At 37.9% G+C, this 13,628-nt stretch overlaps 1 protein-coding gene across 1 annotated transcript in view; it reads right to left on the bottom strand.

The window, feature by feature from the left end:
• EIF3A (eukaryotic translation initiation factor 3 subunit A) overlaps positions 1 to 13,628 on the bottom strand; it is a 34,297-nt gene that overhangs the window by 6,602 nt on the left and 14,067 nt on the right. The window contains exons 10-18 of the mRNA XM_071563338.1: positions 13,484 to 13,600; positions 12,329 to 12,514; positions 9,327 to 9,674; positions 8,622 to 8,726; positions 6,765 to 6,878; positions 6,370 to 6,492; positions 5,201 to 5,354; positions 3,999 to 4,183; positions 2,636 to 2,727 (exon numbers count right to left, since the gene is read on the bottom strand). Coding sequence (XP_071419439.1) covers positions 2,636 to 2,727; positions 3,999 to 4,183; positions 5,201 to 5,354; positions 6,370 to 6,492; positions 6,765 to 6,878; positions 8,622 to 8,726; positions 9,327 to 9,674; positions 12,329 to 12,514; positions 13,484 to 13,600 — 1,424 coding nt within the window. The remainder of the gene's footprint in view (positions 1 to 2,635; positions 2,728 to 3,998; positions 4,184 to 5,200; positions 5,355 to 6,369; positions 6,493 to 6,764; positions 6,879 to 8,621; positions 8,727 to 9,326; positions 9,675 to 12,328; positions 12,515 to 13,483; positions 13,601 to 13,628) is intronic.

Below are 13,628 nucleotides of genomic sequence, written 5' to 3'. Positions count from 1 at the left end.
CTCTGGCCACACCATTTAGTCTCCTGTCTACAGGACTTCACACATACATTTAGACCATAACCCTTGGGTTTGTTACCAGATCATTTTTTTTATTTCAGGAAATTAATCTTCCTCAGAAATAAAAAGAAACAAGAAATAGCACATGATAGAAATGTACTGGTACATGCTTCTTGACAGATGAGAAACTGCACTGGGGTTGAATCTCATGGATTTAGAAAAATAAAATCAAACCCAAAACACAACAAAAACCCCACCCCCATGTTTAGAAATCCACTATGCTACTAAAATGTAAACAAAAGAACAGCAGTGACTTGCTACAAAACAACAGATGTAGGACTAAAAGAGGTGAGAACAAGGAGGTAACAGTTTGTGATAACTCTGCTTCTCAAGAATTTTGAGGAATAGCAAGCAGTGCATTTCCCAGTTTTGGAAGAATAAGGGGGAATGCAATTACCATTGATCTGTGAGATAAAAACCAAGACACAGAGATTGCTAATTTCCATTCAGACTCAAATTGGATAATCTTCTCCTTCGAAAAATCTGATTATCTTGCCATAAAAGACATGTAGAGAAATGGTTATCAATTTCATCAAATGAACAAGTAATTAATTCAAGTATTGTTTTAGGTTTTTAAATCTTTTTAAACTCTTACTTTTAAGCTACTGCTACTCTAATTTTTAAACTATTACTTGCTTTGTGACTGTAAGGATCTGTGTACCCATATGGCACATATAACCAGGACCATGCCATTTCTGTCAGAAATTGCCTATTAGACAAATTTTAGAGCTTTTCTCTTTGCATCAGCATCCATAAAGACTTTTTAAGGCGTATATATATATATATATCCAATAGCTGCACCTACAGCTAGAAAGATGTTGCAAATTAAATCTGATGCTCTGTCATCTGTGTTACTGCCTTTGTCACTCGATTCAGAAATTCACGTTGGCATTACTTTACTCACAATTAAGTTTGAGGTAAATGTCTGTATCCAAGACATTTACCCTTTAGGGTTAAAATCCAACTGAGGGTAGACTAAGGACTACTAAAGAATGCACCTTTCTGCTGCAATTATGTCTGAGCATCATCACTTTTACTTTGGTATTTCCTAAATTCAGCAAATAGAAAATAATTAAGAAACATTCTTTTACTTAAAATTACATAGAGACATGGATTTTTACTGTTATTAACATATCCTTTCACTGTTCCTCAGTATAATCATTTTAGCAAAAGGAAGGAGGAAAGTTTACCAAACATACTACATAATAATCTGAAATATTCCTAATGTTAGCTCCTCTTCAGCCACTTGGCTCCCTTTCTACAAAAGTTGAATAAGAAATGACTAAAACAACTTGTATCATTCTGTGTGTAAAAAAATTACATTGAGGCACATAAACAGATGCGTTAAACACTTCACAGGATCACAGACTGGTTTGTGTTGGAAAGGACTGAACATCATTTCACTCCAACCCTCTGCCATGGGCAGGGACACCTCCCACCAGCCCAGGCTGCTAAGAGCCCCATCCAACCTGGCCTCAGACACTCCCAGGGATGGGGCAGCCACAACTTAAGCAATATGTGAGCAGTTAAAGGCTTCACCCAGGAGTTTCATCCAATTTTTAAATTTTGCAAATCACGAGAAAGTGGTTCACTACCAGGAATGGCAACTCAGCTTTTAAGGATGGAATGCTATTGTTTATTGAGACATTATATTCTTCGTACATATTAAAAGAAATTACTAGAGAGAGTAAGAGTAAATTAATGTGCTTCCACTGGAGTCAGAGTAAGCACTAATGGATTTAAATTGGTGCACTGGAAATTAGGGTTAGACATTTATAAAAATCTATCTACCTGGAGGGCTAATTAAGCCATAAAACATACTGCCAATTGGATCCAGCAGTGCTATCTCCATCAGCACAGGCTTTCAAGGACAACTAGATGTGCACCATCAGAAATATTCTTAGCTACAGCTCATTCTGATGTGGAGCACAGAAATGGGCAAATGTTAAAAACCTCTGCACTACAACTGTATAAAAGAGTTTTCATTATTAGTGAAATATCTAGAACCCTCAAAATACACAGTGCAAAGTCCCTTCAGAATATTCTTCCTTCAGAAATCTGTCCTTCTCTGCTCAATACAGTCCTTCAAAATTTTGTTTAATTTATGGCATGTATTTTCTGCCCTGTGACTCACTCTGAGACTTGCACAGGTTAAGACTCTGAATTTTTACTATTCCTATATATTACTGTCAGTTTCCTAAATGGAAAATCTCAGAGAGTCTCATCACTCAGGAATTCTGCACTTGCTTGTCATCGTTTCCCCTTCTGTATTTATACAGCTGACACCAATGTTTGAGTGGGAGAGAAATTTTTAATTACAAAAGGAAATCAGGTAGGCACGTTGTTTATCACATGCAGAAGGTGTGTGATAGTCTTCACCCATCTAAGCTAAGTAAAAGAGAAATGTTATCTGAATGCAGCTCCAAGATAAAACATCTCTCCTTTATAATACAAGGTAACTTTCAGAGATGGAAAGGCATGAGATATCACTCAGTTACTGCAGTTTAAGCAGTGGCAACAAATGGGAGACTACATACTTTGAGACCAACACAACTGGTGCTTCATCACCCCTGATTACCTTTCCAGTGGCGCTCGACGCCATTCGGATTCTGGCTCAGCACCTCCTCTTCTCCAGGAGCTTTCAGACTCCCTGTCACCCCAGCGAGATTCCTGTGTGTCAAAAGAAATTAGGAACATTCTCTCTGAATACTTTAAAATGGAAATTTTCAATGTAAAATTTACTTTCAGAGCATACCATGTCAATAAAAACTCACTTCTCACTCTAAAGAGAACACTGAACTATCAGAAGTTTGAATAACTGAAGTATGGTCCAAACTGTCTCTTTCCATTGCTGGACAAAGACAAACCACTTAAACTATTTCTAACACAGCTGTTTATTCCTTAACTAACTAGGTAAACCATCTGAAACACCTGGTTTCACATAATTGCACAACCACTTTATAAAAAGGGTATTCCAGTTTTAAACCTCTCTTTTAAAAGTATTTCTCTTTGTCAGTATAAGGAAATACAAAGGTTAACCAAGATCGTGCATATCCAGTCTCTGTGATTGTCTCCTTAAATGCTTTTGAAGTGACCCTGACCAACAACAGCGAGCAAAGAATCCCAAAACTGCAAATGGAATTTCTGAACTGGTACAGATATCTCTGTCAGAACCTGAGCCAGCTTTTCCACATAATCAAGTACCCACGGCTAGACCTCTTATGTGAGAAGTACCAAAACCATTTATACAAGCTCTGATAACTTATCTTTGTGGTGTTACTCAATAAAGAATGTACCAAACAAAGAGAAAGGCTATGGTGGATGAAATTCAAAATTAGTTCTCTTGAACAGTAAGTTCTGAAAAAGTGGGAGTGTAGAAGGCTTATGGTACTTAGTTACATTCTTTTAAATCATTAAACATTCATTTGCAAATAACTTTTGCTTTGTTTCTTGTTGGACTGGGAGAAATCCAGCAGGGATTGGGATAATGATTTCTCTCTTCTGTGTAAACAGAAAGTTGCACACACATCTTGTTTTATGTTATTGTATACTTCTTTTCTTTTAAAATATAAATGCTTTTATGTTTAGTCTGGGATTTTGCCTCAATATCTACTTTAATTCCTGATTTTGTCATGAGTCATTGCACTTGCTTCCAATATTGTCTTCCTTATTTTTGTGTTTTATCCAATATTCATTTTAGTCTTTAATTGTTTAGTTTCTAAACAGCTTGGAGCTCTTTATTTTACTCCATATTACTAAACTACAGATTCCATATCCTGATAGCTAGCTGAAACTAAATGACAAGAATTGAACTATTAAATTAGTCACTCACAGAACTTAGAAACAAAAAAACCCTACAATTTTGCAACGTTAACATCATCTTCCAAATAACCTAGAGAAGGAGCAATCAAAGAGAAAACAAACCTACAGCTGTTACCTACCTTTCTTGAAAATGGGTCATCCAGGCCTCTCCTTTCCTCTTCCCGACGACGCTCCCTCTCCTCGATCTCCATTTCTCTCTGGCGTTTTTTCTTCTCCAGTTCCTCCAGTTTCTTGACACGCTCCTGGTACTCGCGCTGCTCCTGCTCACGCTTCTCACGCTCAATGCGCTCCTTCTCCTCACGCTCTGCACAGTGGGAAACACACATAAAACTTACCAATGCAAATTCCATTACTTTGCTGCATCCACAGAAGAGTTACAAAATACAACCTCTCCCCTTGGACGTCTCTTTAAAAAAATAAATAAAAAATCCCAGCATTTCACAGGGCGAGTTTAACTAATCATAGAACCCGTTTTCTGAAAGTATCTTAATTTGCAAGCAATAGGAAAAGGAGCTTTGATACATTCATTAATGAGATATCTTGGACAGATAGTAAGAAATGTTAATTCCATGTACAGACCACAAATGTGCCAGCTAAGGTATCAGTAACTACCCTCAAGCATGGTGCAGGATCTCTTCTTTAAAAAAGGCCAAACAAAAAAATCAGCTAACGGTGTCAGAAATTTCATATTCATGACTGCTTTGGTTTTCATTTTTCTTTTAAATACTGCATGATTATGAACTCTGATACATAAAATATTCATCCTCCAAGTGACAAATAAGACAGAAATTCACCTTAGAGGATGCCAATCACCTTTTTACAAAGCCCTGAAATGGGCTACTAGACAAAGCAATTCACAAAGAAAGGTGTGTGCGTTGCTTACAGTTCTGGAGTTCTTGATTCACCGTCAGTGTTCCCTTTCTCTTCTCTTTAAGATGTGCACACATAAGTGGCCAGAACTCAAATTAAAGGCTAAAATTGAAGACTCAATTTTTCACTCGCCTCCCTTACTTTACTCCCTCCTTTATTCATATCTGGGGAAGGGGAGGGCAGGAAGCATTTATTTTGGCTGTATTTTCCCTTCCTGCTACAAAGTTTTTCCCCTTCCTCTCTATGCTACACAGGAAGCATTCAGGAGGTGTGTCAGGTAACATGAAAAGCTACAGTATCTCTAACAGCAATGAACAGTCTGCACCACTGACTGGATGCTGGAAAGACTTTCTCCGAAATCATGAAACAGCAACACCAGACATGAGCTGTGTTACACGAACAGAATGGCTCACGGAGGAAAAGGATAAAATAATGATGTTCTCAATCACACCTTTAAGCAGCTGCTCTTCTCTCAACCTTTGCTCTTCCTCCTCCTTCTCCCTGTAGTAAGTGATGCGTCTCTCCTCCTTGCGCTGCCTCTTGCGCTCCTCCAGGCGATTGCGCCTCTCCTCTGCCAAGCGCTCCTGGAACTGCTTGAGCTTGTCCTGAAAGGCAAACAGCACAGTGAGAACACCAGAACTGCCCTGTCTGAGAGCTGGACAGTTACACAATCGCTAAACAAAGCTACAAAGAAACACAAACCAACTGCAACAAAATAACGTTGCTCCACTGATAAACAGCTACCTGTTCATCATTTCAACCTCTTCTACAATTGATTCTGTGTGAGAGACAATCAAATCATCATGGACAGTTTTAGTCCTTTATCTGCTTTTTCTGAAGAAGGATTGCCTAATAATAATTTACTTGTGCCCAAAATATTTTACCTAAAATTATCTACATTGTTGCAAAGAACCACATGCAGTTACTAATTTAAACAAAGTAGCTCTTCTGTCTAATTTGTTTGGAAAAGACATTTTTTACTGCAACATAAAATAGTCAAACCTGTAACAGTCTCAGGAAATGTAACATTGCAAAATATAGAGCAGCTTTTCTGCAGTTTTTCTCTTAACTTTTAAACTAATTTGCTTCAGAAACATTCTGTTTCTTTTCCTCCCCCCGGGAAACTTTTATTTTTAAGAAGCAATATGAGACCTTGTGGTCTCATTTGTTTACTTGAACTGTCAAAATAATTTCCAGATTCAAACATAAAAATTTAAAAAAATATAAGCAAGTATTTCCACCTATTTGTCAGCTTCAGTATTATTGTCAGTATTATGCCATCACCACAGTAAGTCCAAGTACTTATGCAGACGCAGCTGGCTGTCTCTATGCCACCCAATGATCACTTACAAAAAACTGTATTGGAATTAATGATTTACCCATCTCTTATTTTCCATATAAGCCATTTCAGAAATCGCTGAAAATTGCAAGTGATAATGTCAAGGAATGGGTGCACGAAATTTACTTTTTTTTAATAGTCAAAGCAGAAAATAAACAATTCCACAGTTCTGTGCCACTTTAGATACTAACTTGCTTCTAGTTTCACGAAAAATCACTTGGCCACAGTTTTAGTTCCTCACTTTAGGGGAACACTTTATTACAATGCCATATCTAATGTACCTCATAAACTGTTCGTCGTGATGCTTTGAGCCTGGCTTCAAACAGATCTCTATCCTCCAACATCCTCGAGAGTCTGCTCTTGTGCTCAAGGGCTTTCTCACGCTCCAGCTGCAGGGTGGTGATCTAACAACAGAAAATACAGAAAGTATAACTTTACTAGGCATTTGGATTCAATCTACCTCAGTCACTAGAAAAAGAAATTATCTTTTCCTCTTTCAGAACCAAGGCAGAAGATACTGCTGTTCATCAGCACAATCCAACTATGAAACTAATACTTCATTCTTTCTTCTCTTGGATTGAGCTGGAGGGAAAAACCCAGTGAAAAACCCAGTGCAAAACCCACTATTGAAAATTCATTGCTAATGGATTTTACCATTTGAACAAAAAAGTCTTACCCTTTCTTCTTCCTGCTGCTCCCACAGCTCCATATCATGCACTCTTTGCTCCTCATATGCAGTCTTTATTAAAGGAATTTCTTCTAAGCGCTTCGCTCTTTCAAAATAGTCAATCTAAATAAAGATAACACACCTTTAGGATGTTGCAATGTAAAGACAAATCAGGAAGATTCCATCTTCAGCATCCCTCAAAGAGAACTCTGGAGACTTCTCCAATATATTTGATACATTATGGCTACATAACAACAATCAAAGTAGACCACATCATCTAACAAAGAACCTGCCTCTACCACTATCAACTAAGTGCACTCCTAGGCAAGGATGCAGGAATAGAGACAGCCACATATACAATACTTTCTAGGCATCAGCTCCCAGCATTTCCTGTGTTGGAAGGGTTTTTTATATTTTAAGCATCAGTGGATGTCTCCTACTGTCCTTCTGAACTCAAAGAAGCTTTTTATATACACTAATGTACTTTGGAAAGGACTCCTGTGTGTCTGTGGCTCACAGCATGAAGATCCACGTTCCTACTTACAAACAGCTCTGAACATGACTCCTGCTGGCTTCATTTGATGCTTCCTACTCCACTACCCCTTGCAGTCAGTGCTCCCAGCTCTTACAACAGCTACACTCTCACATCCTCTCCCTGGAAATCTTTCAGACAGAGGGATATTATTTTACATGGACACTTTTCACATAGAAGCCAATCCACCTCACGGATAATTCTTGCTGGTCTCCTGTCTGATTTCCAGTTCAACTGCATCTTTCTAGAGATGAAGAGAGCAAAGCTGCAGGCAGTGCTCCAAGTGCAGAAGAACCAAGCTGTCATTGCTGGCTAAGAATATTAAATCTGGAGCCCATCATTTAATATGCCAAGCTAAAGACTGGGCATTTTTTTCCCCACTTTTCCTACATGAAGTATTTATACCTATCTAAGCAGAATAATTTCAAAATCTCTTCCTTCTGAACCAGAGCTGATAATATTTTTTTTGGTGAAGAAGTTTGTGAAAAGCTTTTGGGAAATCCAATTTAGTTACACTCATCAGATCACCCTTACTCATGTTTGTTTTGACAGCTTCAGAGAACTCCATGAGGAAGTCCAAGCTTACAATTCTTTTATAGAAGCTGTGCTGATTTTCCAGGTAGTTCATATTTACTCTGGTGACTACTAATTGTACCGTTTAATGCATTTTCTTCCATTCTGACCAAGATGAGCAACAGGGTTTACATTCCTGCAGTGTAAAGATCCTCACTGGAACTCTTCCAACTAACTTGCCACTTTCTGGAATCAAGCCAGATTTAAGTGACCCAAGTCACCAACTGTATCATAGAACCTTTTTCATTCTTGAATACAGTAGGAAGTCCTGGGTGAGTTTCACCTTGCCCAGGTCATCATATGCTTCTACTTACTATGACACATTTCTCACACTTTTATAGCTATCCACATCTCAGACAGATCCTTTCCTGACATCCAGAAGGTATCCAGCAATGGAATTTCTTCTGTTTCAGTGAGGACTAATATAGTTAATTAAATTAGTTTCTTCACAATCACCTCATCTTCAAACATTTCATCTTCTCTAAATACTCTCCAATTACAAGTCTTCACAACTAAGACTTGGTTCACATACAGCTTAAGGGTCCTTTTTCAAATCAACTCCATTAATTAAAACAAACTTTTGCACTGAAACTGGAGGCTCAAATGGTTTAAAACCCATTTACCTTTCTTCAGTTTCAAATAATAATCTTTCCAACATCAGTATCATATATATATGTATGCACATGTACGTATCAACACAGGAGTTCACATTTCACTGAAGTATTGAATAAACACAGGTTTGTACCCTTCCCACTTTGTACCTTTTTCTCCTGATTCTTCAGACGTTCCTGAAGTTCCTTCTTTTCTTTTTCCAGTTGTTCCACTTGTTTAGCCATAATGAAGTCAGGATCCAATTCTTCAAGATCCTACAATGAGATAAAATTATCAATACTAAATAAAGCAAGCATTTTATCTGTTGCTGACATGGTTTGGGATTTTATTCATTTATTTAAACTTCTCTGCAGTTTTTCCCATAACTTTTAAACTAATTTGCTTCAGAAACATTCTGTTTCTTTTCCTGCCTTCTGGGAAACATGTATTTTATTTTTAAGAAGCTCTATAAGGCATTTAATGTTGATTTTTAATTGAGACACAGTCCAAATACTAGAAAATCAGATCTGAGGGTCTATTTTGCATTTCAGACACCATTAAACAACAGGGCAGAGGGAAACAAAGCAAAACAAAAACCAAAAAACGAAAACCAACCCTCCACAAAACAAATCAACAAAAAAGGACAACAAAAGCCAAAGAAACAAACAGAAAAGCAAGATGTATTCCCCCAGGCAAAGAAGGTCCCATCCAAACCCAGAATTCAGGTTTATGTACACTGCCTAATTTTTAAGAGAGGGTGTTTTTAAAACCAGTTACAGTATAAACCAAATAAAACCCATGAAACTGAGGCAGCCAGTAATGTAACAGCAGAAGGGTAGGAAAATAACTTGATATTGCAACAGTAGGTCACTTACCTCAATATCAATATCTTTAAATGCTTTGGCTCCCAGTTCTGTTTTCTTAATCTGCTCCAAGCGCTCCCGAACAGTCTTCTTTTTGATCTGCTCATGCTCCTGCAGGATCCGCTCCTTCTCCCTCTCCTTGGCCTCCTGGCGCAGCCTCTCTTCCTCAGCTTTCCGGACTTTCTGCAGTTCTGCTTCCCGTTGTTCCAGCTCTTCCTTCTCACGCTGAATGTTCAGACTCTCCAGGCGCTCTTTTCTCTCCTCTATAGTTTGACGACGTGCGAGAATACGCTGATGTTCCTTCCTTGAGTTTTTCAAGAAGGCAGTGACTGCCAGTTGATGTTGTTCCTCCTTCTCTTGCTGAATTTAAATTAAGAATAAGACAATGAGTTATGCAGCAACTCTAAAAGGCAGAAAAGATAGTAACTGCTTCTCAAAGAAAACTCAAAATTCATTGTATTATCCAAACTTGCCAACTGCAAGGAAACACAAGGGTGATGGCAAATCTGATCACTCATCCAACTGGCATCCAAGGTAGTATCAACTGACTAGAACCATGTTGTCTGTAAAAGATGATATTCTGCAACATGACTTAGCTGTCAGAGTTCCACATTTTTCTGTCCAAAAATATTGCACATTCAGATGTTACTGATACTGAAATCTCTAACTGAAAGGGGTGTGGGGGTCAATCTTGATTAACTGTTCATGTGTTTGCAAGCACTGCACCATATGGACTGTGTTTCACCAAAGCTCCTTTGTTTTTAGCATTTTGTTGTTTTCTAAACACAGTAATATAAAAGAAAAATATCCTAACTGACAAAAAGCACTATCTGCAAGATAATAAAAAATTGAGTCAACAATTTAGGCATAAACATTGTATATAAACCCATTTTAATCACCTCATAAAAGCACTATGCTTGTAGACAGTAGCATATAGACTGTTCTCTCCAGAGTACCCACACAGCTCCTTGTAGAGATTCATGCTGTACACAGGAGCTGTAATTGTGCCAGCTCCATCAGGCAGCAAAACACTGCAGCCCAATCAGCTCACTACACTCCCCCAGTCGTGCTGCTCATGAAACGTGAGCTCTTTCAGAGGTATTTTTAGTAATGTGTCACTTCTAGGGCATTCAACAAAAACACTGAAACATCCAGACCTTCTTGCAGATCTGCAAACATTTAAAGATAAATGGAGGTGCCATAAATGCAAAAGTGAAAAGTTTTAGATTAATTGAACCATTTTGTGAATTATAACAAATTTGGCAGAAATTAAAAGTTCTTAAGCACATGAAAAGTGTATAAAGTCTTGATCTGAACAGTGTAGGAAAAATGGGTATCAACTTGTTCTGTAGCTTCTCTAACCACACAGACTGATATTAACCTTGATACTGTTCCCCAGTTTTGCAGGTGTAATGACCATCATTTATGTTGTTTGTGATTCAGCTTCCTGTACTAACATGTCAAGTGTGAGACTGTCATTTTTACCCATGAATGCACAGAAAAAGTACATTTTCTCTTTCAAAATGACCATCTGTCTGATACTAATCACTAATTAGATCTTTTTAGGGAAAAACCCAAATGGAAATATTTTTTTCTTAAACCCTATAAAACAGGTAAAACATGCTCAAGTTAACACAAATAAGTGAGCATTAGGTGTCATGATACAGTCCTACTTTGTGTATTTATATTTTAAGACTATTACTTGGTATTTCAACCTGTACAAAGAATCTAATGTGGACATCTTGCTATCAGCCATTTTTCCATATGGAAAAAATATTTGATGTTTGCTATGAAATCTTTCATAAATACAAAGCAAAAGAAAAAATTACCACTGCTCTTGTAAAGAGAAGTGAAGGTTTAACTTGCCACGACCAAAGCATGCTGGAAATCCGAGGCTGATTTACACCTTGTTGTTACAGGGCTCTGGAGAACCTGAAATGTGAGTCCGACCTTGAAGCCAAAAGCCTCAGGGAGGAGGACAGGGAGTGACAAGGATAGGTCAGTTCTTGAGCTGTGGGATTTTTTGTTCATGTTTTCAGATTCCACTATTAAAATTACATTCCAGGTTCTTCAAAAACAGTGGTTTCTCCAGGAAGAATAAAGCAAGCAGGCTCTTGGATTTTCAAAAATGCATGCAAAATTTTAAACAAGTCCTAGCTCTGTAATCTGATCTATGGGAAAGTTATTAATTAGTATATCTTAAACATGATATATGCAAGACTGAAAACTTGAAGTCATGATTTTAGTTATAAGGAAACACTAACTGGCTGAGTTTGTTTAAGAATGACTTCTTTACAAGCACAATAACTGATTACAACTCGGCTGGAGAAAAGCAAGTAAAATGTACACCTAATCTGAGAAAACACATTCATTAAAATATAAGCTTTGACATAAAGTGTCGAGTTATTAACTTACATTTCTACCTAATTCACAAACAGGTAAATGCAGCCCATCATTGGTGTCAAATTAGATCAGAGATCATTACCACAATGCTTTGAAAAACAGAGCAATACGTTTCTGAAAATAAAACAATTGTACAAAAGCACCAATTGGTACCTACTCCAATCCTTGCAATGTCATGTTAAACTTCATCATTAGAGAGCTCATTGCCTTTCCTGTGTCAAGGAAAGACAGACAAAGGAACTCCTTTGAGTATGATCCCACAACTTCAAGACAAGGTTGCCTTGCTAAACCAGAAAAGCTCTGTTAGAGCTCTGTTAGAACAAGTGAGCATGTAACAGATGCAGAAGGACACCTGATCACTAATAAATGCATTAATGCTACATGTGTATGTATTAACACTTCAAGGATCAGTTGTTTGTTCTGAAGGGAGAGGACAGCAGAACAACACTGTTTACTACTGCATGGAGAACATATTACTGTAAGGAGCAGTTGTTCAGACAAGCAAAAAATTAACAAAAGGCTGGATAAAAGCAACAGATGAACATCACACAATGCACACATGGAAAATGTCAGAATTTGTCAACGTTTTCCTAAGACTTTAAATGACTTACCATTAAGTGAGGAGGCTTAATGACTGCCAGAGCCTTAGCCAGAGCTGAGGACATAGCAGTCAGTTGGTTTCTAATTTGCTCAGAAGGCATGCTTTGGAGCTGAGGGCCTAGTGGAGCATCTTCTCTGGTACAGTAATTCAAATCTGAACCAAAACTCAGTGTCCGAGTAGTGTGATCAAGACGAACCTTTGCAAAAAAAAAAGGGGGGGAAAGAAATTATTGTATTATTTATTGAACAATTTCTCTGTTGCTCTGCCTATGACCAATATGAATCAACAGAAGCTATAAGCAGAAATTACTAAGAAAAAATGTATCTATGCCATTCTACGAGAAATGCCAAATTAGTAGGAGAAATACAGAACCGTGCATAAAAGTTTGTTTTATTTCTATGGTTTCTACAAAAGAAAACCCCAACCAATCAAAAAAATCACTGGAAGAGGCTGAACTTTCAATGATTCTATGAAATGAGCACTGCAAGACAAACCATTCTTGCCTCTTCCTCCACATTAGCAATACACAAAACAAGAACTCTAACTTCAGTGCAGGCAACTGCAACACATCTGAAATATGCACTCAAGCTGTGTGTTAACCTAAGTGAACTAACTCAAGTTTCATCTAAAAACCTAAATGGATAATTACTAAGCAATCTCAACTGAAAACTACCTGCACCTTGTTGTTCTTTCAACATGGACAACTTTACCAATAATGCAATCTCAAGACTCAGTGCACATCTCAGACATTGGTGCTTCATTTCAGTCACTTGGTGAGACACAAACCAATGTCAGCGACTGCTGGCTCTTCAGTCTTGTACAACTAATGCAGCACAGGCAGCAAGTCACATCCCTGTTTGTTGGATTTGCTTCAGGATATCCTGTACTAAATGACTGGGGCTCACAGAGCAAGTTACAGCAAAATTTATTTTCAACTCTGAGTTCTACTGGACTTATATGAATGGCTGTTGACCTAAATCAAAAACACCCACCAGAATGCAAATAATCTTCATTTCTTAACATATTGTCACAAGCATCTTTTACTCTAGCTTATCTACATCTACCAGAATCAATTCCCTTCCCTGAGTTACATGTCAACCACTTCATTTGCATCCCATGTAATTCTCATGAACCTATTCATCACCCCACTCAGGTCTTTGCTTACTTGTAAGTCACAATGCCTGGCTGCATCCACGATACAACGCTCCAGCGTGAAAGCATCAACAAAAGGAACCAGAGTGCACAGACGAGCAAACTCAATGCTTTGATAAATCTGGGCCACCTGGATGTGAACAGAACCATTAGGCATT

Source organism: Pithys albifrons, chromosome 9 (genome assembly GCF_047495875.1).
Source record: "Pithys albifrons albifrons isolate INPA30051 chromosome 9, PitAlb_v1, whole genome shotgun sequence".
NCBI classification, from domain to species: Eukaryota; Metazoa; Chordata; class Aves; order Passeriformes; family Thamnophilidae; genus Pithys; species Pithys albifrons.
This window is presented reverse-complemented; position numbering and strand designations above follow the sequence as displayed.